Source organism: Sebastes fasciatus, chromosome 8 (genome assembly GCF_043250625.1).
Source record: "Sebastes fasciatus isolate fSebFas1 chromosome 8, fSebFas1.pri, whole genome shotgun sequence".
NCBI classification, from domain to species: Eukaryota; Metazoa; Chordata; class Actinopteri; order Perciformes; family Sebastidae; genus Sebastes; species Sebastes fasciatus.
The window spans coordinates 32,185,691-32,208,761 of NC_133802.1; the positions used below are offsets into that span (position 1 = coordinate 32,185,691).

Below are 23,071 nucleotides of genomic sequence, written 5' to 3' on the forward strand. Positions count from 1 at the left end.
AGAAAAATAATAATACAGCTCCACCAAAATGAAAGTTTTTTTTATGGTTTGATTAAAAAAAAATGTAGGCAAGAAGTTTTTCCTCTAAAATCATCTTTAATAAAGAGGTCTGTGCTTCCACATATTTACAGGGTAAACTGTTCCACAGGTGGAAGAAAATACACTTTGAAATATTGAAATACTGAATTCACTTGCAAGAAGGAAAAAAGATGCAAACATTGTTTCTGCAGGATGAAAAAATAAAATAAGACAGAAAATATCATCAAAGAGGGTTTATCTTTTGGGCCAGTTGTGCCGGAATCCTCTGTAGAGAAGAAAAGGAGAGAATGGTTGAAGCTGCAGTCGGTAACTTTGAGCAAATATGATAAAAAGTTATTTTTATAAACTATAACACTATATCCTGACAGTAGTGCATGAGACAGATAATCTGTGAAAAAAAAAAATCATGTTCCTCTGTGTCCTCCTTGCACAACCGTCAGGATACAGCGACCGCTTTTTAAAATAATCTTTTTATATATTTGCTCAAAGTTACGGCCTGCAGCTTTAACACACTGGGATGTTTGAATTTCCAGAGGCAAAGAAACGACTGTATGTTGTACATGTTTACCTGTCAGACTTTCCAGCCATGTACGACATACTTCGGTTTCCAGCTCCAAAATTGGATTTTTGTCCCTTGGGAGCTTTCTGTTGGATAAAGGATTTAAATTCATCACACACACTCATAAAATATATATTGTTCAATAAACAAATTAGTTCACAAACTAATACCTTTTTCTTAAAACCATGGGCTTGCCGGTTCGGATCAAACTGTGTGTTGTCTTTTGGTTTGGTACCTGTAAAAACAAAGCAGGAGCACTGAGTTGAATTCATTTTTATAATGTACAACAACTAACTGAATGTAAAAGAGGTAAGGATGCACCGATTGTGATATTCTGGGCCGATACGATGTTTAAAATAACAACTTGGCCGATACAGATGTTTCTGTATATATTGTTTTTGCTACTATTTATTCCCCTTTTGTGCCAGGGAAACAAAGAGCTCTTCTTTATAACAAAGAACTGAACTGTTTTAAAGTCATTCAGCGTTTCATTACACCGTCTCTGAATGAACACAAATCCAATCATACAAATTTATGAAATAACATAGCTCAACAAAAATATTCATTTTGTGAAAAATTGTGTGCATGTGAGTGAAAGTAAACCCCTTTAATATTTCAATAAACCAATATTAACATACAGAGATGGAAGAAAAACATCCGCTCTCTACTTAAGTAAAGGTTATAATACTACAGTGTAAAATACTAGCTACAAGTAAAAGATTACTGTTACCGACCGCAAATAACCAACACGACATTAAACCGGTGCAAAATTGATGCGACACATCAGATAAACATCGGCCACCGCCATCGGCGAATGTCATCTTATTTGCCGATAGGCGTCAACAATGCGAATGTCGTCCGATACATCGGTGCATCCCTAAAAAAAAGTAGTGATATGATGAAAAACAATTCACATATGCGTACCAGAGAAGACTTTGAGGTCCGACTGACTGTAGTCGAAGGCCTTGAAGGCATCTTGGGGAGGCGGTTCCGTCTTCTCGGGCTTCTCTGCAGATTTCATCAGCTTCTTACTCGGTTTGGGAGTCGACTCTCCAACCTCACTGGCGACCCTCTCTCTTTTCTTTCCGCCGCCTTTTGCAGATTCCTAATGAAATTGGTCAGAAACATTATGATCTGTACAATAACCGTTTTAATGAATGTATTCTTAAATGGACGGATGTTGTTAAACTAACAAGATAATGAGCTGTGTTGGATGACTGAAGTAGTATGCAGGTGCAGTTCTGTTATACAAACTCTTTCTTTTACTTTGGATATTTTAATATTCAGGGTTTATCTATTGTTGGTGCGCCGTTAAATAACATACATCAAGGGAATCTTTAAAGAATTAAAGGAAATTATAAAGAGATTGATAACTGCCATCATTTGCCAAACTATAAACTAAAATATTATGCTTTCCTTTGCTGCACACTTGGTAGATCAATTATTTGTTCCCCACACAAGAATTTCACACTGTACAGTCTGGGCCTCTGATTGAAAGAATAATATTGCAGTGACCTACTCAAGTCACACGCACTCGCCTTAAGACCCGTGGTGATCAAGCTTTCGAGGATGTAGCACCTAAACTGCTCTGCCTGCATCCTTATGGTCCGTTTACTCTGTGGATTAATCTCAAATTATTTCTTTCTGGTATGCTGTATAACGCCCTTTTATGCAAACTATGTTTGTTTAAGATGGGACTCGCATGTAAATGAACGTCCGTTACATTCACGCCCTCGCTAAACAGTGCTGATAAGCCTTACGCCTCCAGGGAAAGCGCTCTTTATTTGGCAGGATTCTGCAGTTCCTTAATATAATATGTTTCTATGTAAATTTAAATATGCCTGGCTATATACATATATACCCATATGCCGTCCTCTTTGTTTACCTTTTTTTTTTTTTTTTTTAACATCTCCGGGCTTACCATAACCGTGGGAACCCGGTGTTTAACGTCATAGCGCTATGAATTGTGGGTAATTCCCTCAGACAAAGTAGATTTACGGAAAGTGTTCATAAAGGGCTCAAAATGTCAACGAGAGAGCCCTCAAGGATTTGACGATTTGCAGCAGGTTAGAGGTTGCAGCTTCATGTCAATGCACCATTACTCTTTACCTACGTTTAAACAAACACCCTGCTTCCATGTGTTTGCACAAGCCAGCAGTCTGTTATTTAATCCACAGAGAAATGGTTTTCTCAAGGCTGGGTACATCAAAAACAGCTTCACATTATATAACCAGGATCACAGCATAAGGTGTGAATGACTGATCTTTAAACTGAGATTAAACTGTTTATCTTCCTTGTTTATCAGTTTGATTAGAGGACGTCAATGATTTTTTATTTACATCAGTTGTTTTAATATATCAATATTAATTTGCTAAATTATTTTTATGGTTGTCCAGCATGAATCATGTTTCTTGCTTTACCATCTCCCTGGGATCATTTCAGATTTATCTAACAAGCTTAATTTGACAGTGGACAGTTAATTATTGTTTTGATGCGACTGTTAGGGAACAGGTGAAAAACAGTGATGGTGAAGCCCAATCACAGCAAACACCCTTCATTACATCGATCAGGGGCGTCGAGATATACCAGTACTGACAATAACCGTGATATTTAAAAATGAAATATTGATATCATGTTAATAATACACATTTGATAATATTGTGTAAATACTTCAGCGCCTCTTAAATCACGCTTTTGCACAGTTGTGGTTCTAGACTCTCTCTCCACCTCTCGCACACACTCTTATTTTGAGTGCAATTCATTTGCCAAAAAAGAGAGAGACAAAATGCACAATAAACAAAGTTAAAGATGGATTTGACAGATAACATTATTATTATTTTTGTTTTTTAATTTTCTGTAGATATCACAGTCGTGAATTCTTTTGGCCACAATAAAGGGAAAATCTGATCTGGTGACAGCCCAAACATCGGTCCTAATATCAGTGCAGTAAAAGCTTTGAAAACTTTCTTTCAAACTGAAATCAGACAAGAAAAGTCGACTGCCAAAGTGCCGGCTGAAACAGAGAGTTAGCCGGCAGAGCCAATATTTGCCTGCAGTTGGCAGGCTGACGAGTGTAACTAACAAGTGCTGCTGCCAACACTTCTGACTGTCATGCATGCCACCAACGTGCTTGTTGGAAGCCGCCCTTTGGGCTTAAAACTAACTTTTCACTTAAGCCATCATCACACAATGGATTGCTGTGGTGCACGCCATTACAGTGTGCATTAGCGACTGATGGCTCCAAGCTCACGCGGTGAAGGGGCAGAGGGGGAAGTGGTGCCACCAGCAGAGTCCAGAGGCGAGTCAAACAGTGGTGACCATTCTTTCTGTTCTCCAGCACCGTGGACTGAAGATTAGACTTTTGTGTAACTGAGCATTCAAAAACGGAGAAGAAAACACCATATGGTGGTAAGAACGCGGAGACGTAACCGAGCGGGAGGGTGCCAAGCAATACCCCAGACAGACGGAGCGAACAGGAAGTGGGCTTTTGGGCGGAAAGTAGCTATTGTTGCTCCCCAGGAGGGAAGGAAAGCGTTTGACGAGAAGAGGACGTCTCTAATGCTGCAATCCCACGCTGTGTGTTCTTCTTCCCTAGGCACATCATGTGACGGATATAAATATTAAAAGGCCGCCGACGTGCCGGCGCTGCAGACTGGCATCAGCGGTTCACTCGCTTGTGAGTCACCGTATTTATGTGCAGAAACGCCAGCCAGAAAATGGAGGGCAATGCAGAGGGTTAAACTGCCTATTACAGCACTATCTTTAATATACCGTGCCAGGCTCTCGGGTGAATATAACACTCATGGATATATACCTTCCCAACAGGGACGTCAACAGTGAAGTTGACAGAGTCCATCTGAAGTTGCTATGAGGAAACGGAAGAGAGCGAATGACTCACCGCAGCTTGCTGACGAACAGTGGCAACGTTCTGGAGCGACTCCTGGTAGCTCTGCTTAGCCTTGTTTCTTTCCTCTGTGGAAATCAACATTAAAATACAATAAAGGACGGTCCTTTAAAAAAAGAAAAAGAAAAGTATAAATTCAGAGCAAGGTCGACCTTTTACCTGCCACTTTCTTTGTGAGTTCCTTTGCTTCTTCTTTGGCTTTCTTCTTGGACTCCAGCTCCTTCTGTTGATGTTCAATACTCTGCAGTTTCCATCTTTTACTAATCTGTAAATGTGAGACGGTAAAGCTATGAACATTCATGCATGTCGTTACAGTAAAGGGTAACTTCTGGATTTTTCAACATGGACACTATTTTCCCATATTTTTGTGTCTAAGGGCGCTTTCACAAGACATCGTTCATTATGTTTTAATCAAACTCTGGTGCGGTTTGTTTGGGGAGTAGTGAACTCAGTAATCGCACTCTGGTAACCAAACAACCGGTCCGGGACCGATTGCGAGAGGAGGTCTCGGACTAAATAGAAAATAAACCAAAAGTTATCATTTCACTCTGATTTGGACAAACCAAACGGACTATGGCTTGTGAAAGCACCCTTAGACACAAAAACATGGGAAAATAGGGTTGAAAAATACAGAAGTTACACTTTAAGAGGAGAACACAAATACGTCTGGAAGTGGATGAATGTCTAGAGCTCTTTGATTACCTCAAATATTTTTGAAGATGGGTCAAACTTGGCATTCTTGCTGATGTGCACATCGCTGGAAGGTAAGTACTGAAATCACAAAGAAGATAAAGGTTGAATACTGTGTGTCTGGTTGAATAAAATGCAAACAACACCGCGGGTTAATCACCGCTCATCTCTTACCATTCTGAAAGGGTTTTCAAAAGACTCAACGATACGTCTGGCTTTCATCTGAGCCACCGAGAGGGACTCTGGGTCATTCTCTGGGGTTTCCGGCTCCTTCGGAAAAAGGATGTAGAGTTTTTTTAACATTAAGTATCACAGCTGGTTCCACACAAATGTACCGGCTGTAAACTAAAAGTTGATCTCTACCTCAAACTGTGTGATTTTAGCTTTTGCCACGAGACCGTTTGTTTTCTGTTCATCAACATCCATTTGGTTCTCATCCTCTGAGAAGAGCATCCCTTGTTTGACGGGCATTTCTGGAATTAAATACGTTTGTTTGAGGCATAAAATATGTAAATCAGCAGGATAATGCACAACAAGTATGAAGCTTACCGTCAGTAGAACAGTGGTGGAGATCGCTCTCAGAGACTCTGGATGTATCATGAGGACCAAACAACGTGACCTCTGGCTGGAAAATCATACAAAAAAAAAAATCACATTAATTTGATCCGTCGTGGTTTCTTCAAAAATACTGAAGGCAAAAATTAAAAATCTGTTTTGAACCAACCTTTTTTATGGGTGTGAGTCCTTTGTTCTTTTGAGCTACAATCTCAGCCTGTGTGAAGTGTAGAAAACATTGCAATGTTTGATTGATTTCGGTACCAGGTAACAGTGAGATTACACAAACAAAAAACATTCCCACTGCAGCCCCCCTGCCGTGTTTTCTTACCTTAAGGAGAGGCATTTCTCTGGCCTGCTGCACTAACAAATGGAGCTCATTGACCTGCTGCCTCACCAGCGGGGGTACGGGGTTACAGCAGGCAATGATGCCCTGAGGCTCTCTGAGTAGATAAAGACAAAACACTGTGCTGGAGGTTATGAATAAAAACACTGAAGGGAGAGAACAACAGGGTTCCTACACAGTTTCCATTTCAAAATTCTATACTTTTCCAGACTTCTCGGTAGATTTTTCAGCCCACATTTGACTTTGTGACTGTGACTCGCGGTGCAGAGGATGCTGCGACAAGACTACAGTGCTTCGGCGCCTCCCCCATGGTTGAGATGTCAAACGATTTCACATAAAGTTTGGATTCATCCCTGGACTTTTATGAAAAATTAAAACATTTTGGGCAGTAATTTTAACACTAATACAGTTTTTGTGGTTTATAGAGAATGTTTATACATTATATAATAACATTATAATCGTTCACAATGTAAAAGACAATCAGATTTTAAACAAAATGAGGATCAGTCCAAATATTATTATTCTAAATATTAGATTGGCCCAGTCTGACTGGCAGTTCCACTCTGTGCTGTCCGCCTGCAGTTTCTGGTTACTTGTATTATTATATTATATTGTTATTTTGCTCATAATGAATCGTTGGCCCACATTTCGCCACCAAAGTGCCGCCCTAGGCATTTGCCTAGTTCGCCTATATGGACGCGTCGGCCCTGGCTGTGACGTACAGGCGTAGAGGCAGCTCTGCGTAGGAGTGTGCGTTGAGTCGCACGCCATAGCCTACTTCTTGCCTCGCTTTCAACAACATCAAACTTGCTCTGGCCCGCACTCTCTCACACAGTAGTAAACATTTTGGCTGCTCCAAATGACAAAAAACACTCAAAATTGAAGTGGAAAATCTAATCAACTCACTTGGGCAGCTCCTCAGATATCTTGGTCATCATATGAGTGGGCAGAGTGAATCTAAACACACAAATAACACTATATTAAATCATGTTCAGACAGATGTAGAAAGACTATGAATGCTTCTAAAAGCAGGGGAAGATTGTCACAAAAATGTGGGTTGCAAAAATCTGGCAGGTCACGAACTATAAATAGGAGAACTGCTCTAGCGGATTTCCAGAACAGCGGCTCCATCCATTTCCAAACAGCCTACCCGGTGCTTTCATCTTCCTGCCTGGCCAGCTTGTCCCTCCAGGCAAACAGCAGTCTGAAGGCAGCGAGCTGCTGGGTGTTAAAAGACCTTTTCTGCTTCCTCTGCAGCTCCAAATAGGACTCCTCTGTGTATATAGGCTTCACATATTTCTGTACAGAAGGAAGGAAGGCACACATGGTGAATCATGACAAATGTCAGAAAAAGCAGGAGATTATGGTGTGGAACATTTTTAAAAATGTGACGGCAATAAAGAATAATGGAAGAGGGGTATAGAAGCAGATTTAGAAAAGAAATATTTGCCATTTGTTATGTGGATGTCCAATCAGTGTTGTCAGTAAATGTAGTCGGTTGAAGCAATAAATTCCTCAGCTGTGTTTCCATTCAGTTGTCAAGCGAATTGTATGTGAACTTTTGAAATGTCGCAAAAAAAGAAATGCTAATTAGCCATGTTGCCATCAACTGGTTCGGAGCGAATAAACTCAGCCACAGTGTCATTTGGTCAGAAGTTGGCGCTATGGGCTACTCATGGCTGTAATCCGCCAGTAAACAGAGTAGAAAAAGAAGTAGAGGTAGCGAACCGGAAACAAGTCGGCTTATCTAACCATCTACGAGAGACAAATGAAAGTTTGAATTATTCTTTCATGTCAGCTACTAGCTGGCCGTGTTTCATGCTGTCCGGAGACGAAGACGAGCATTCACAGGTTATGGGAATATCCCAGAAGATGCCGACAGCAGAAACAGGTGATCAGTCATGCCAGTTAAATGTTCGCTACGTCAGAATTTATTCGGTAAAGGCGTTTCCATATCCCATTTAGCGCATCAACTCTTTTTCAACAAAGGCAAAAACCACCTCAAGCAGGCGTAGTACATCTAATTCTGTCATTTCCATTCAGCTTTTCTAATGCAACACTTCAAAATGAAAACATGTGAATGGAAACACGGCTATTGACAGAGACAAGTTCACCTGCTGCAAAATCTGTTGAACGTCCTGCATCCAGTGGCATCATTTGACGTACCGGTTTTAGAGGCGAGGAAGAACTACAGGCTATTTCAGCAGATTTCTCTGGCTAGCCAGCATGGGGGGGGGCGTGCATGCTCTAGATGTCGCTCAGGAACAGAACTTCCTAAACCTGTTGTAAGTTCTACTGTCGAGAGCAATCACCGACTGGTGGTGCCCGTGTGTGCGTTACTATGCTTGAAAGTTTTCCTCCTCACTGGGACAGAAGTGTGCTGGAGACCTGCTTCAGGATCCCGAAGATAAACTGGAACCAAGACCAGCAGGGTCGAGATGGCAGTTCACAATTGATTGAGTATTTTTTGTCACCTGATGCTATTGTAAGCCGTTTTGTTGAGTTGAGGTAAAAACAGAAGGGGTGAAGCTGTAAAGCCATTTACGATGTGGAAAATAATAAAGAGTTGTTGCCGTCTTGGTTCAAGCTGGTTCGGACTACAGGGCCTCAGTGTTTTTATTTTATTACCTGCATAAGTATAGGCGCAACTCTGGCTGGGCATCAGTAGCTCGCGCGCAATGCATCCTGGTACATGTAGGCATTGCCGGCACAGCTCTGCGAGCAGGAGAACTCAGCTTTCTCTGTCAATATAGCACGCACTGAGGAATTTAATGCTACATTTACCATCAGCACTGTTTGGAAATCCACATAAAACCGGTGCCGAGTTTTCCCTTTAAGTATTAATTTAATCCTAATGGCGTATGAAGTGTGCTCACCTTCAGAGAAATGTCTTTGCTCTTGTTCCAGACAGACTGCAGCAGGCCAGGCTGGCTGTGGTTTCTCTCTAACAGCTGCGCCCTCACACGGTCGTAGATGTAAGGGAGGTAGTGGGTGTCTGTCCGGGCGTACTGCACCATCTCCTCTGGCAACGGGCTGCAGGACCAAGTTAGAGGACATGTTTTAAAAGTCAGTAAGAATCTTTTTTTTTTTTTAAACAGTAATATTACAAACAGTCTGAAACACATGATGGATTTGGCCCCGCCATCTCCATACCGAATCCTCCAGTCAGCCAGCTGGTAGCGTTTGTCCGTGTCCACACTGCAGAAGTGTTTGAGCAGGTGGTCGAGGGAATGTCTGGCCAGGTTCAGAGCTCGGCTGGCCTGATGCGTGTCAAATAGGTTGACGACATACAAGCCAAAGTCCCTCTGGAGCCACTCAATGTCAGAGTCAGCGCCGTGAAACACCTGAGAACAGGAGGGAAAGCATATTCAGCTCTGGAGAGGCGCCAACTTATTCTGGGAAAAAATAATCTCACTGCCTAGATACAGCAAATATTTGAACCACAAGTATTAAAAACCGGGGACACACCATGTGACATTTTTCCATTTGGATTATTTTCGCAGATCTCTCGGCAGTTCAAGCCCACGCAACATTCTTTTTCACAGGTATCCTCCTACAGTGTGAGTCACGGCGGCTCCCACACACCACAGGACACCCTCCAACTTTATCAAACTTCGGGGCTCCGAGACGCCTCAAAGAAATTCAGGCTCAGAAGATTTCAAGATGAAATCTTTACAAACTTAACTTTCCTACACTGGCAGAGATTTCCTTCTCCAGGTAGGAGATTCATAAGGTAGTCTCTGAGCCATCTTCAATTTCATCTGCTGGAAAAAATATATATTCCCTTGAGGCCATTTTAATTGCTTAGATTTGGGAAATGCGATGACAAAGCTAGACGGAGCTTTACAACGCAGATCAATACGGCAAGCGGAACAAGTGCTCAGACAACCAGACAGGTTCTCTTTAAATATCCTCAGTTTAATTAAACCAATTATTTAGGAGTAAAACTCAGAAAGAATGCACCAGAAATATCTGTCATAACCGTCTACTGCATTGTAAAACTCCTTGTGCACACAAATACTGTTAACTAGGAGGTAGCTCTGCAAGATCTACTGGATCTTGAAGCATACATCTTCATTGTTTTAGTTAATAGAATATGTGCTTATTTGACATCAGTGGTGTGGTTGCTCTGTATATCTGTAAAGATGTGTCTAGCAGAGTTCCCATGTCGTTAGATTTTAAAGGAGCAGTGTGTAGCATTTCAGGGGATCTATTGGCAGAAATGGAATATAATATTCATAACTATGTTTTCATTAGTGTATAATCACCTGAAACAAAGAATCGTTGTGTTTTCGTTAGCTTAGAATGAGCCCTTTATGTCTACTTAGGGAGCGGGTCTTCTTCACGGAGTGCGCCATGATGCTCCGCCATGTTTCTACAGCAGCCCAGAATGGAAAAACCAAACACTGGCTCTAGAGAGAGCGAGGCGAACAGCGCTAGCACGATTTTGCACTCTGCGGCTCACGTTACCACCGTCTTAACTTTAACTTTATTAGAATCGTCATATACAGTGTACGTACATTCAATTTGACCTCTGCATTCAGCCCATCTTTAGGAGAAGTGAGTTGCTGTGACTTAAGGTTCAGTGTCTCGCTCAAGGACACTTCGACATGCCGGAGGAGTCGGGGATCAGATCGCCAACCTTAAAGGACGACTTGCCCTCCCTTTGAACGAGGGGAGTGAGCAGAGGGTTACTCAGTTGGTTGCAATCTGCAACTGCACCACTAGATGCCGTCAAATCCTACACACTGTACCTTCAACAATAAGGCTGCTGTATTAATTGTTCATTCATAACAGAGAGCATATGGGAATGTTGACAAAAACAATGAGACAAAACACCAAGGTAAAAAAATTATTTTAAAAAAAGAAAGAAAATGTCCGTAAAAGAACAGCCACACAGACCGAGCTGTTGCCCGTTTTGAAAACAAATCTAATCAGACATGTAATCTCATTAGACAGTTAATGTCATAGAACAGTTTACAGGAACAAATCATTTGTGCAGCGGTTCCATTACCTTGACAATAGCCGGGTCAGTGAATGCCTCGTTGAGGATGTACAACTCGCTGCGGAGCTCAATGGTGTCGATGATGAAGTCCTCCTCTCTGGTGGAGATCTGCATCAGACTGGTGAGGCCGAGGAAACTCCTGTAGGAGTGGTGCTGCGACGGAGAACAACACACTTATACAAAAGAACCTCAAAATCAACTACAGACTTTAATCAATGCCTTCCCGATACAAAATGTCAGCGTTATAAGCCTCACATTGAGCCCACCCACCCCCGTGGACATCCAAGAACTTTTTCTAATCCTGTACCTCAAGGTCGACTGCAAATTCAGGCAATTTGCAAAGCTTCTCATTCAGAGCCACCAGATCCTCCAGTGTGTCGATGAAGGAGCATTTGGTCTCAGCCATCGGTTTGTACATCTAAAAATAATACACACATTTAGTAGAAGCCTAGCCAACAATGAGAGAATCATAGTATAGGATCACTAGAACTTGCCTGCGGTTCTGGCTTAGACAGAAGGCTTTCTGGTGTTGTGAAATGATCCAGTTCATATCGGTATGGGTGTGCAAACCTACATGAATCCGAATCACAAGTTTATTAGATGGACAAAGAGAAACAGGGAAAGACAAATCGTTCAAAAGAGACAAGTCTTACATGTCTTCAACGTGTTCCTGAGTTCTCTGCTGGTGAATGAAGTCGGCCAGGGCGGCCGGGACATCAAGGTCCTCCGGTCTCTCTTTACGGATTTGTTTGTTGGTGAAATCTACGATTGGAGAGCACATGTGTTACAAATGTTTATGTGTTTATGAAAACAACAGATGGGAAGTACATGAGTGTGAAAAGTATCTTACAAGAAGGAAGAGGCTTTAGTGCATTGGGCTTGATGAAGATCTTGGGAACAAATGGTGTGTTGCTGTTGTCAACTTTTTCCTTGAATTTCAGCTGAGGTCTCGCGACGTTCTTGGCGTGGAGCAGTCGGAACGTCTCAGAGCGACTGCGGGAGCCTGAACCCTGATCAATAAAAGAATTGTTTATCAAAAGGTGTAAAGAACCGGTATGAATATTCAGTTTAAAAAAACGTTTTAGTGCTTTAAATGCTTGAATGCCAGGACTGGCACATGATATTTAAGCTTGAATGTGGCCCAAAAAACTGGCATCTGCAGTGTAAGAGCGGAGAGGTTAATCAGCCAACCATGCGATTCCAGCTGGAAACGACAATCTTGGGAGGCTGAAACCCTGCAGGCAGGACGGGCTGCTGGCCTCTGTTCACCCCATCAGCTTCATCAAGAAGAATCCCCTGGAAACCAGACACAAGAGCTCGGTTGGTTTGCATAGACGTTTTCCATGAAGAAATTTGCACAAAAACACCAAAGCTGTAGGTCATACCACTCTTTCAAGGATGACGTCGTTCGAGTCCACCACCAAGTCAAACCTCTCCTCCAGCCCCGTCAGCTTGTTCCGGTCTCTCATGTGAGACCTGCAGCCGTGGTGCTGCATTATCTGACTCATGCTGACACACAGGGACACAGGGAAAAGTATTTAATTCTCTTATTGAGAAACAGCACGTGACAAGTTACTCAGTAAACCTACTCTTCTGTTTGCATATCTAAGGCTCCGTCAGACTTGTGAAGTCAACTTGCATTCTCTCTAACAGCCAACAGGGGGCGACTCCTCTGGTTGCAAAAATAAATCTGATTGTATAGAAGTCTATAGGAAAAAGAGCCTACTTCTCTCTTGATTTATTCCCTCAGTAAACATTGTAAACATGAGTTTATGGTCTCAATCGCTAGTTTCAAGTCTTCTTCAATACAGCATGATGTTCATTTAGTAAATTATGGTCCCATTTAGAGTCAGATAGACCATAAAGCAGGGGATGCTTTAGGGCGGGGCTACCTTGTGATTGACAGGTCGCTACCACGGCGTTGGGAGTTGTCCTTGTTTTCGTTTTACAACTTTAACCCTTTCACAGAGTGTTTTCACTTCATTAAAGTTAAATTTGAACCTTTTTGGTCGCTTAAAAATGTATTCGGTTGTACTTGGCTCCACGCTCTCGTGTCACTTCTGATTGCAAAAAAACAAGATGGTGACGGCTAAAATACTGAACTCAAGGCTTCAAAGCAACAGTCCACAAACCAATGGGTTTGAGAGGGAGAGTGATCTTGCAGTATGTAGTCTGGTAGTGTGATATATGACACCACGAGAATCAATTTCCCCATCCAGGACATGTCAAAACACCACCGTTTCTCTTGACCGACTGTACAAATTCACATGTCTACGTTCAACAAAGGTGAACTTTGACCTGCGAATGCGCCGAAGTTCCACGGCTCCTGACAAGAGTAAACGTACTCCTGTATTGGTCAGTTGCATGGGCTATAACGTAAGTGAATGAGAGGAGGAGGAGGAGGAGCGGGTGCAAGTCTGACTGAGCCAAAACTCAAATGAATATATATACACACACACACACACACACACACACACACACACACTCACCAGAGCAAGAGCTTATCTCCTTGACTTTCACAGAACTCCTGGAAGCCCGGGAAGCTCCGATAGAAATCATATTCATCTCCAGTTTGAGGCAAGCTGGCGGATGCTTTGGTGGCGGATAATACAGCACCCAGTCCATACTGCAGAGGAGAGACAGGCTGAGATGTTAGTCAAAACTAATATAATAAAATGTAGTAAAATTAAAAATGTAGAGAAGGGAAACAATGCAATATAAAGTGTGTATTGCTTTGTAATTAAATATCTAATTTTCGTAATATTATGACTTTATTCTCGTAATATTATGACTTTATTCCCTTAATATTGTGACTTTATTCTCTTAATATTGTGACTTTATTCTCGTAATATTATGACTTTATTCTCGTAATATTATGACTTTATTCTCTTAATATTGTGACTTTATTCTCGTAATGTTATGACTTTATTCTCTTGAGGTTATGACTTTATTCTCGTAATATTATGACTTTATTCTCGTAATATAATAACCTTTATTCTCGTAATATTATAACCTTATTCTCGAAATCTCAGATTTAGTTATTTTTCCTCAAGGTGGCCCTAATACTGCAGTATTTAAATGATAAAACTAGTGGAATGACTGAAAATCTATCAATAACGTTTTGGATAATGACTTGTTTTAGCTATTTATCTGGTGATAGCTTATCAAATTTAGATATTTGCTTATTTTTTTCAATTTACTAGAATAAATAGCTCTAATCACTTTAGCCAGATAACTTAAATAGCTTTGACGTGGGCTCTAAGCTCAAATGTATTTTAAACCATCACTTTGAGAATATTTTTTGATGAAAACAATAATAGACACAATCAATAGATTAGTCAAATATGTAAATTTCCCTGCAGCTGTAACGTTACATGAAATGTTGGCTGTTAAGTTACTGACATGACAACAGCACAGACCAAGAAAGTGGATCATATCAGTCCAGTTCTGAGGTCTCTCCACTGGCTCCCTGTCTGCTGCTGGTTTACAAAGCACTAAATGGTTTAGGGCCAAAATACATTTCTGATCTTCTGCTATGTTCTGAACCTTCCAGACCTATCAGGTCATCTGGATCAGGTCTGCTTAGTGTCCCCAGAGTCACAACTAAACATGCAGAAGTTCAGTTTTTATGCACCAAATATTTGTAACAAGCTCCCAGAAAACTGCAGGACCAACTCCAACTCTGAGTTCTTTTAAATCAAAGCTTCAAACTTTCCTGTTTGCGGCTGCTGCCTTTTATTAAACAATCTAATGATCTTATACTGAACAAACAATAAATCTGTGCAATATAAATACACTGAATGTGAATACCTCTATCTGTGCAATATATCCTTGATGCAATATACACCTCAAGTGCAACTTTGTTTACATTTTATTTATTACATCTATATCCTACCTATTTTACATTACATCTATTTTTATATGTTATACTTCAAGTATTACACTTCTGTTTATATTTATTTATTACATCTACTTCACCTGTTTTATTTGCTTTATAACTGTGTGTTTTACCTGTTATATGTTTTATCTGCCTCATTTAGTCTTGTCAAGTATTTGTTTTAAAGCACTGACCAGAAGTGGACACTGTGAATCTCGTTGTATTTAATACGATAACAATAAAGCTTTCTATTCTATTCTAGAGCTTTTACTCTTGTGTTATACTATATTTTAGCTTTTATTTTTAGCTTGTTTTTATTTTCTAATCTTTAATGTTTTTATAACTGTTTTAATTATGTCTTAATGTTCTTTTGCACTTTGTCTAAATGTTCTTTAATGTTTATGTAAAGCACTTTGAATTGCTCTGTTGCTGAAATGCGCTCTACAAATAAAGCTGCCTTGCTTTGATACTGGCATCAGATAGCTGTTTTTAAGTTGTCTATGGACACGGTATTGGTCCCTATTAAATAAAACATGAATTAATCTTCTTGATAATGTTTTTGTATTTTCTGAATATCTTTCTAAAGCATGGGATAGGAGGAGGTAACATACAATAAAAAAATTCCTCAGACTCTTTTTGTCATGATTGGATTTGTGTGCCTTGCAAGAAATTCTTTATAAGATAAAAAAATAATCATTTTTATTAAGTAATTGGCCACCTGTCAGTATTCCATTATTAAACCATGTGCAATAGAATATAGTCCTTTTTTTTAATATCGAATGTCTTTATTTTTCCATATGAATGATGTTAAAAAGTGAACATTTTGACAGCACTACTAATTTAAATCAAAGCTTAAAACTTCCCTGTTTGCTGCTGCTGCCTTTTAATAAACCAGATAATGATCTTATACTGCACTACAGCTTTTACTCTATTATAGCTTCTATTCTAGCTTTTATTTTCTAATCTTTAATGTTTTTATAACTGTTTTAATTATGTCTTAATGTTCTTGAATGTTTATGTAAAGCACTTTGAATTGTTGCTGGAATGTGCTCTACAGATAAATCTGCCCTGAGACAGCATGTTGGTAAGCTAACTAGCTAGCTCACCAAAGAGGCTCAACTCTCCTAATATGGACCATAACTAATAACTTAAAGATATCAAATCAGACCTGGTGTAAACAGACAGCTGTGCATGTTTTCTACCAATATTTAACTAACTTATAAAGTGAGTACAGCTCGCAGTCAACAAGCAGCTCCTCCACGTTGCTCTCCTGACTGTTAGCATGAACTCTGCTCGGTTAGTTAAACTTACTTTAACAAAAGCATCCGCGTCTTTAAAACCGGGACACAAGTCTTCTTCTTTCTCCTCGTTGGTTTCTGAGTTATTGTCTTGAAGGCCACTGTTTGTGGAGGTTTTACTCTTTGATGAATCCATCATGTAGCTGCTGTGTACATGTGAGCAGCAGGAAGCAGCGTCCTGACGTCACTGTTGTCTTCTGAGCTGCTGGAAGGACGCGGAGGGATACACAGCGCCACCTAGAGGCGGGGAGTAGACCGGCCAAGACAGGACGGACTATATTATCTACAATTTATTGCAATATGATGACATAAAATGTTTGAATTTATAACCGAACTTATTCCTTACATTTATAAATAATATTTCACATATCTGCAGCATTTTAGGTCGTCTTCTACCACTCAGATTGAGATCCAAATCAAGATTGATCATGAATCTTGTCATTATTCCCCTGCATTGCCAGGCTCTGGTCTTTTTATTTATTTATTCATTTATTTATTTATTTATTTATGTATTTATTTATTATTATTATTATCAAAATCATTATCATTATTATTATTATTATTATTATTATTATTATTATTATTACCACCACTATTCATAATAATAATAATTAGAATCATTATAATAATAATTATAATAATAAATGATATTTTAAATCAATTCTTAATTGTAGATATAGTGCACATACAAACAAAGGAGTCATTAATAATGTCTGAGCCAGGGGGAATCTTTTAAATAAAAAAATTAAATAAAGAGCACAAATAAATTGTTTTTAATTAAAAATGATTTTAATTTACTGTTTGGTTTCGTTTTCAAATCTTAAAAATAATGCTTTAGAGTGGCTAAATTTGGAGTTAGTTATTTCATTTTATTTTTTAAAATAAAAAGGTACTGATCCCCCCTCCATATCTGCTCCCTGGCTACTGTATAGTAGCTGCTCGCTGCTCCTCATACTAGGATGGGGTATATGCAGACATTAAAGTTCACTGTGTACAATGCAATGTGTGACAGTAAAATCTGATTTACATTTACGAATATAAAATTTTGCTAAAATTATTATCAAATGTATTATATTTAATTATTTACATTTTTTTTTTTTACTATTTTTATTGTAGAAACAAAACAGTACATTATGCCAGAACAACCAAAAAAGAACAGAGTCAATATTAACAGTAACATAAGGCGAGGCTCTGGTCCTCAATGTATCTGTTCAATGCGGTGACACTGCAGACACTACCTCCCTTGTATTGGCTCACCCATCCAACCTGACCAGACAGAGCATGGATGTATGAATGGAGAGAGAGATAGTGCTGCACCAGGATACTGGCACCATGAGGGGGCAGTATGGACATTTACAATCTGCAGCAACTGAAGCTACAGCATCTGCACTATATTGGAGGGCTACAGGGAGAAGTCACACCAGCACAGCAATCATGTCTTATCCAATATCTCTCTAAGAGCGATCTAGACCATATCTGAATATCTGCATTTGCAGTTTTAAGCAATATATGCAATGCTGTGGGTATACTAATCATACCCTCCCCCTCCAGTGTCTGGTGTGAAAAACAAAGTTACAGCAGCCTGGTGTTGTGATTCAGCGGTCAATAGCATGTGAAGAGCCATTGCCGAAGTATCGACACAGCGGCTCATTATGGATGATCTGTGGTGTGTAGGGAGAAACCTCTCTTTTCTTCACTTCCCCTTCCTATTGATCTCTTCACAGGGTCCTCTCCCTCTTATTATCTTAAAAGCATCTCTGCAACACTGCCTCAATCAATATTTCACAGTAGCTTTCCATGTCATTCCCCTTGTTTTAGTGGAAGGCATCTGAACTTCAGCAGATATGCTCTAATAATCAAAAGAAATGCATCAGTATTCTCTGCAAAAGCTGCTGCATGAAGCCAACTATATAGTTTTATTCTTTTAGATAGATTCTCTGTGATGATGTTATATAATAAAACAATTAGTTTATGCAGCAAAAAACCTTTGCAAAAGTGTTCTATATCCACTGAATAGGACATTACTGCTGCCATTTACTCTCATTTAAATGCCTTTTCATAATATTATGCATTTTATAGCTTTGATGGCGCCTCAAGACACCACTCAAATTCCTCCTGCAGTAAAAGACACTAAAACTGCTGATGCTGAAAATGACACCGTGCCACACATAATTCAAAGACATCCAAGAGAAAAAATCCTCAGTGAATTGTTTTTATTAACTCCCTCATTTAGAAAACACAAATGCACCAAACAATATCGTACATGCACGGCTTCAGCATATCAAGATCAGCTGATGACTTTTCAATGTGAAAACGTTAACGGCCACGATCTCACGGAGATCACCTGGACATCGAAATACTGAGGAGTCACGACAGAAAGGCCAAGCGTTGTCACCCAGAGCTCTAACGGTAGTTCTTCACCAATCTTTATGGAATTACACATTTTTTTTGGGTAACTCATTTATTTCTGATTATTGTTTTCTGATCTTGAGAGTAGCGAGAAAATTGTAAAGTTGTATTGGTATAAAAAGACAAAAAGTCCCAGTAGATAATACTACTTGTATTATCTACCGTGCACTGGCCGACTACCTTGTAACAGGTAGTGTTTGTGTCACTGCACCAAAAGGCTGTGTGTGATAGCAGCTGCTAAGAAATGTATCTCTCCGCTCATGTATTTTTCAGATTCTGGGCTTGACAGAGAATCACGATTGGAAGTGGGACACCACCGTTTGGTCTCCCAGTAGGGTGGCGTTGCTTCAAATCACAACAAAATACATACAGTATGTCCATTTACTGTATGGAGGCGAGAGAGAGAGAGAGAGAGAGATCTCATCGCGCTGGCTCTTAATTCTTATTCTAAAGCAACACTTGACCTTTGTGCAGAAATTTTTGGAAGAAACAAAAACAAAAATAAACAATCAAAAAGTCAAAATCAAAACATCTCCACAGTACTGATACGTTACAAAAACAAAGAGGTTGGCAATGCTTCTATGTACCCAAAGACACAAGTTCATAAACTGCGTAATGTTGTCTTTTTTTTTCAGTTCATATAATCAATAAATGAGCCAGAAAGAAGATGCATTTTCCTGTGTAAACATTTGTTAGCTTAACAATGACACGCTGTGATGGAAGAATGTGTACAGATTAACCACACGTAAAGCCACAAAAACAACAAAACAGGATTCAAAGACCGCTTTCAGAAAGTTATCAACACTCATGGTGGGGGGACCAAAAAAACCCTTCCGTCTTCACATTTAATACAAGCTTGCACCTGACATGGCCTTGGATTCTGGAGCTGTTTTCCACTTGTTCCTTCGCACTGGCAATCCGTGGTAATTTAATAGAAAAACAGACATTTCAGCTGCTCCCTGGGTTAAACTCTTTGTTTTTTCCTACCTCCTCATATTGACCTTGTATTACTCTATTTGAATGTCCGCAATGCTTCAGTTGCCCAAAGCCCTGAACCACAGTTAAGTGCAAGAAATGAGTTTAAACTTTTTTTTCCCCAAACAGCAGAATGGTCTCGTTGAAAAACACACCGTAGGGTAAGGTAATAACCACGCACATGCACACACACACAGCCTTGAATCTTCCTGGTGTCATCTTGATGGGATTGTCCTGATTTAGTCCTCCCTAAATCCTGATCCATTAGTCTTGTGTGGGTGTCATTAGTACCATTACTCCTATGCCCTTTCCCACAGAAGCCCCCCAGGCCTGCTCTAATTCATTAAGATGTTTTAATGTCTGCTAAATCATGGCGCATATCAGGCTTTCCATTCGTCAAGTCAGACGGTTAAATAGACCCTTGTGTTGTGTGCTGACAGATAACTGATCTATCTGCTCCTGCCACTTTAGGGCTATTGAAAGGTAGGGTGAAGCAGGTCTGAATACCTGAGCAGTGGGGATTTCGCTGAAATACATTAAATAAAACAATGACAACACATACCACGTAACAAAAAGCCAATACAACTAACTGACAAGAAAGGACAGATTCGCAAAGTATTAAAACACAGCTGACCATACATTTTTGCCAAATAATGTCTAAGCTGGTGGCTAGATTTCAATTGTCAGACTGGCACAATTGGCAGCACTTTAAACCCCCCGTCTCGACTGCAATGGCTGATTATGCACGTTGACTGGCTCGACTACTGTGTGTTGCCCAGATGGATGTAGACTAGGGCTCCAACTAATGATTATTTAGTAATCAATCAGTCTATAAAATGTCAGAAAATTAAGATAGATGCGCATCACGCTTACCCAGAGCCCGAGGTGCTGTTTTCAAATGTATGTCTTGATTTGTGACCAACAGACCAAAACCCGAAGACACCATACCACCATGGATACCATGGCCATTGAGAACTGTATAAATACAAGTGTTTGTTTGCTATTATAAATGAACACACCAGTATTAATTTGAATTGACAACATAATCCTAACTCAAGGTAAATTTAACATTTTGAGGTTATCTTTCACATTTCAGTGGCGTTTATTCAGTTGTGTTAAAGTCACCTGACTGAAGTAAGGAGCTTCGTCATGTGGTAACCCACGGCAACTGAGCGAGCTCTGTTTGCTGATATAGATGAGGTTGAAATTTTGTGAAATTATTCTTCCAATGGTCAAAAATGCTGTAAAAGTGTTGAACTGCTATTTTTTATTCTTGAAGTTTGACCGTGTTACTTCATGATTTGAGTGCAATTCGTGAAAACACTCTTTAAAGGAATGGTTCAACATTTGGGGAAATATGCTCATGTCAGAAAGCGAAAGTGTTTGTAGCTGTTCCGAATAGGGATGTCACAAGAACCGATACTTCGGTACCAACTCGATGCCAAAATTCTCTGAAAACGGTGACGGTACTAATTTTTCTACAGCTCGAGACTAACGGTGTCTTGTCGTCCCAGGGACGATAGAAAATTCCCTGATAATGCTACATTGTGAACAAACAAATTTGTGTTGAAATCAGCAGGACGAGAGCTGGTTAATGTTAGCTGTTAGCAGCCGTTAGGCAGCACAGTCCTGCTTGGCTAAATAACGGAGCTATAAGCTAACGTACGGATGTTACATTATGATGTGTTCGAGCTCTGTTCAGTAAAAATGAGTATTTGGCGAAGGTTAATTGTAATGTTATCATGATGTGATCACATATAATCTCGTAAAATGTAGTTTTTGGCGAGAAACTTGAGGCGGATCATCAGGGATTAATAATACAGTATGCAAATGGTAATAAAGGAGTGTATGTACATGGAATTTATTGTTTCGTTACTGTTGTTTTTCGAATTGGGTATCGAGAATCGTGGAAATTTCACTGGTATTGGTATCGACTACTAAGTTTCTGGTATTGTGACATCCCTAGTTCCGAACGGTGAAAAGCCAGCCGTTATAGCGAGGGGTGAGATGCGATAATTATTTCAATATGGGGATATGCATTGTTGTTACTGTAAAAACAGAATGGTGTTATAAAAATGTTATATAAGTAACTGAATGATATTTTTATTTTGATTACATATAGCAGTTTGTTGGCGTGTGGCCATGGTATAAAGCGTGATAATAGCCTCTGAGTTGGATCCCATGGAGGCAATCAAATGCACACCTCGTTGGGCTTGTTTGGCATTATTTCCTTGATAAATGACTTGTTGTTGATTATTTTCTTGCTATTGTTTCAGCGTTAATGTTGAAGGAAATACACTGGCAGTCGAATACCTCTCCCACTGCCGCAGTATACAGGCAGATGCAATGGTGGTGAATGCAGAGTAATGTCCAATCCATCAATCAGCGGGCCATCACAATAACTGGTCTGAGGCATTAAAACCTCCTGGTACACATTCAGCTCTCTACAATCAAATGATAAAAAAAGGTAAATGGCTAACACTGGCACTGTGAGCTGTTTTATGAGTTTCATCTGGGACAACTTTTAATGGGGCACGTAAAGATGAAGGCGGTTGCAGTATGTTCTGGAACACTGAGCATCACTGACTAGTGTCTATAACTGACGGCGTTACAAGAATCTCCAAAGGCACGGGCACGGGTGAATGAACATGTTCCTACTCGCCAATTCAGGTATGGAGAGGAAAACTGAAAATATTCAAAAAATACAAAATACAACTTCTCATCACGGCCCTCCGCGAGGTACACTGAGACCTTCAATCATAAGAAACTGTAAGGAGTAAAATGTTGAGGAAAGCATGTAGCTATCTGAGCAACAACAAGAAGGCTGAAACTACTTTGGCACATGGATGGAAGTAAGGCATCTGTATCAATCTATGGTCGAAAAAAAGAGTTGAAATGGTGCATTGTTCCAACCGGCAAAAAATGTCAGACCTATGTAAAAAAAAAAGAAGAAAAAAGAAAGCTCAAGCATTTACTGATAATTAAGTGCCTGACAGCACGCTCCACTCTTGTGCTGCCTCATACCCGCAATCTAACACTGCAAAATAGTATGTGGTCACCTCCGAAAATGAGAGAAAAAAAACAACTTTCACAAATCCAAGAAAAAAAAACAACAATAAGAAGGTTGAAAAACAGAGCAGAGTTTGTCATTGTGTCACGACGTTGACCTGAATGTTGATATTGCGATGGCGAGGAGCAGGGAGAGGGGGGAGATGTCCGCACTCCAGGCTCTCGAGCCGCGGGCACTCATACCTGGAACACAAAAAAACACCACAATAATCTGAAACCTGCTGGAGGAAGCGGACGGTTGGCAGCAGCACCAACAACACTTCGGGACATCCATTTCTTTCCTTATTTTAAAGAGATACTTTGGGTGTTTGAAGTGGGGTTGTGTGAGGTACTTATCCATAGTCA

General features: G+C 40.0%; 3 protein-coding genes across 4 annotated transcripts in view; 1 reads left to right on the top strand and 2 right to left on the bottom strand.

The window, feature by feature from the left end:
- The window catches only part of cntn3a.1 (contactin 3a, tandem duplicate 1), a 356,340-nt gene that overhangs the window by 5,830 nt on the left and 327,439 nt on the right, over positions 1 to 23,071 (top strand). The window lies entirely within an intron of this gene.
- exosc10 (exosome component 10) lies at positions 77 to 16,492 on the bottom strand. The gene is made up of 25 exons (XM_074645150.1): positions 16,287 to 16,492; positions 13,588 to 13,724; positions 12,484 to 12,607; positions 12,290 to 12,394; positions 11,949 to 12,108; positions 11,752 to 11,860; positions 11,593 to 11,668; positions 11,406 to 11,516; positions 11,108 to 11,251; positions 9,247 to 9,437; positions 8,970 to 9,126; positions 7,244 to 7,392; positions 7,000 to 7,050; positions 6,079 to 6,190; positions 5,917 to 5,964; positions 5,742 to 5,817; positions 5,556 to 5,665; positions 5,367 to 5,462; positions 5,205 to 5,273; positions 4,662 to 4,767; positions 4,497 to 4,570; positions 1,523 to 1,703; positions 769 to 833; positions 608 to 684; positions 77 to 304 (listed from the first exon to the last, which is right to left on the bottom strand). Exons 1-25 carry the CDS (start codon positions 16,410 to 16,412, stop codon positions 274 to 276), a joined length of 2,685 nt encoding a protein of 894 aa, XP_074501251.1. The 5' UTR covers positions 16,413 to 16,492; the 3' UTR covers positions 77 to 273.
- The window catches only part of cntn3a.2 (contactin 3a, tandem duplicate 2), a 46,434-nt gene continuing 41,834 nt past the window's right edge, over positions 18,472 to 23,071 (bottom strand). The window contains exon 23 of the mRNA XM_074645099.1: positions 18,472 to 22,909. Coding sequence (XP_074501200.1) covers positions 22,812 to 22,909 — 98 coding nt within the window. The 3' untranslated portion in view covers positions 18,472 to 22,811. The remainder of the gene's footprint in view (positions 22,910 to 23,071) is intronic.